Source organism: Eurypyga helias, unplaced genomic scaffold (genome assembly GCF_000690775.1).
Source record: "Eurypyga helias isolate BGI_N326 unplaced genomic scaffold, ASM69077v1 scaffold4160, whole genome shotgun sequence".
NCBI lineage: Eukaryota > Metazoa > Chordata > Aves > Eurypygiformes > Eurypygidae > Eurypyga > Eurypyga helias.
Window position 1 is genome coordinate 144,535 of NW_010226116.1, and position 2,374 is coordinate 146,908.

At 51.1% G+C, this 2,374-nt stretch overlaps 1 protein-coding gene across 1 annotated transcript; it reads left to right on the forward strand.

Annotated features, from left to right (window-relative positions):
- The first annotated feature begins 1,030 nt into the window (after window positions 1-1,030).
- On the forward strand, window positions 1,031-2,146 carry LOC104509605 (putative P2Y purinoceptor 10). Its single transcript, XM_010151597.1, has one exon. The coding sequence runs from the start codon at window positions 1,031-1,033 to the stop codon at window positions 2,144-2,146; it is 1,116 nt and encodes a 371-aa protein (XP_010149899.1).
- The last annotated feature ends 228 nt before the right edge of the window (window positions 2,147-2,374 follow it).

The following is a 2,374-nucleotide window of genomic DNA, read 5'->3' on the forward strand; positions in this document are numbered from 1 at the left end:
GCCCCTTCCCAAAAGAGCGGACTGTTTCCTGTGGGTTCTGCTCACAAATGGCAAAATCCATCACCCCTCTGGAGAGCTGTGTGAGTACCTGTGAACTCCCCATGACCTGCCAATACCCTCAGCGCTAGCTGGATGAGGTGAAATGGGTAAATAGATGAAAAGAATATCTGCCCTAACTAAAAAGACAGATGTATTTATCTTCCTTCGTGCTCTGAACTGTTGCTGGAGGATAATTTCTGTTGCTACAACACGATGCCTGCACAATGTGCCATGAGTGCTGGAATTGAGTTAGCAGGACTGGCAGAACAACTGGCATGTGTTTGGCCAGCTATTAGTTTATAAATCCAGCCTTAAATTTGGAGCCAGACCTCTGATAGATCTGTCTGCACCTCTCCCACTGGCCTCTGCTCCGGTCGGCTGCCTGCCAGCACCATCGTTTGCTGATGCTAATTATTGCCCTTGCTGCCGATTTGCATCTGATCTCTGTGCAGATATGAAAAGGCAATGTCTAGATCCATTTAAAATACCTATTTATTTACAGTCCCACCAAAATTGCTTGTAGACATGTCAGAGAGCACCAATTTGACAGGAGTTTGACAGAAAACTACATGCAATAGAAGTGGTCCTGAAAAACCCTGGGGAGCTGAAGCAGCTCTCTGGCATTAGCAATAAAGAGCCTAACGCTACAAAGCTCAATTGCAATGTCACTGTAATTGTGGCATCGTCTTAAGGGGTGGCAGGGTACAAAATCCTGCAGAGCACATCTGAAAGGAGCTGTGAGGAAGATGCTCAGGATTGCTGCCCGTAAGCAGGATCTGGCTCTGCACCCTTCCCAACACACACCCCATCTCACACGTACGCCAGCGCACACTACAAACACCTACACACAACTTATTCTTCTGTACTGAAGCACATTTACTCCATGTGGGGAAATACCAGGGGAGTTTTGGCTTTACAGCATCTGGTTTTACTTCCTACAGAAACCCTCCACCCACCTTAATGGCCCCATGAGCGAAGAGACTCAGCTGTGATGGAAAGCAACACATCCTTTGGGAACTGTACCCATCCCCAGATGTCCTTCCAGTCCACCCTTTACGCAGCCACGTACACCATCATATTCATCCCCGGCCTCCTGGCCAACAGCGCTGCCTTATGGGTCTTGTGCCGCTTCATCAGCAAGAAGAGCAAAGCCGTCATCTTCATGATCAACCTGGCTGTGGCCGACCTGGCTCACGTCCTCTCGCTGCCCTTACGGATGTATTACTACATAAACCACACCTGGCCGTTTGGAAGTTTTCTTTGCCAGCTGTGCTTCTACCTGAAGTACCTCAACATGTACGCCAGCATTTGTTTCCTCACCTGCATCAGCATCCAGCGGTACCTCTTCCTCCTCCATCCCTTCAAAGCCAAGGGCTGGAAGCGGCGGTACGACGCAGCCATTAGCGCTGCCATCTGGCTCTTCGTCGGGGCGGCTTGCTTACCCCTGCTCATAGTGAGGAGCCCGGCCTTGTCCAACAGCACGAACACGTGCTTCTCGGACCTGGGGGTGAAGCAGCTGAGCCCAGGAGCCTCCATCACGTTGATGACGGTGGCAGAGCTCTTTGGGTTTGTCATCCCCTTCGGCATCATTGCCTGCTGCACTTGGAAGATGAGGCAGTCGCTGCGGGAGTGTCCAACGCAGCTGCAAAACACCAGCGAGAAGCAGAAGGCTTTGCGCATGGTCTTGATGTGCGCGGCTGTCTTCTTCATCTGCTTCACCCCCTACCACATCAACTTCCCTTTCTTCATGTTAGTGATAGAGAAGATCATCCAGGACTGTGCCATTCACAGGAGCACGCTCCGCTTCCACCCCATCTCCCTCTGCCTGGCGAGCCTCAACTGCTGCCTGGATCCAGTCCTCTACTACTTCATGACCTCTGAGTTCCAGGACCAGCTGCTGCACCACAGCTGTGCTGCCCTGCGAGCTCGGTTCATGCGCCACAGGAGCAGCCTCTCCATCACCGAAACCAGCCACGACATCCATATGAAAAAGAGAAATCTTCCACGCTTTAAGCTTTGGTCTCTTCCCAAGCTCTTTGACCGAATAAACAGCATGGAAATACCCCCGATGCCCCCCGATGAGCTGCTGCTGGAGTCCATCTCTTGAAGCATGAGCCATTTCTGTCTGCGTAGGTGCTTGTCTGAACATTGTGTTAGGTCTCCACGTACGTCTTGAATTACCCTTGCGCACAACAGATGCCAGGATCTGACCCAGAAGGACATTTTGATGAGAAGAGGTTGGTTGGTTGCGTTGTCATTGCTGGGGACTGTTTGCCTTACAGCGTTCTCTATCACACTGTTGTTCAAATACCCGAAACTGACATCGCTGATGACT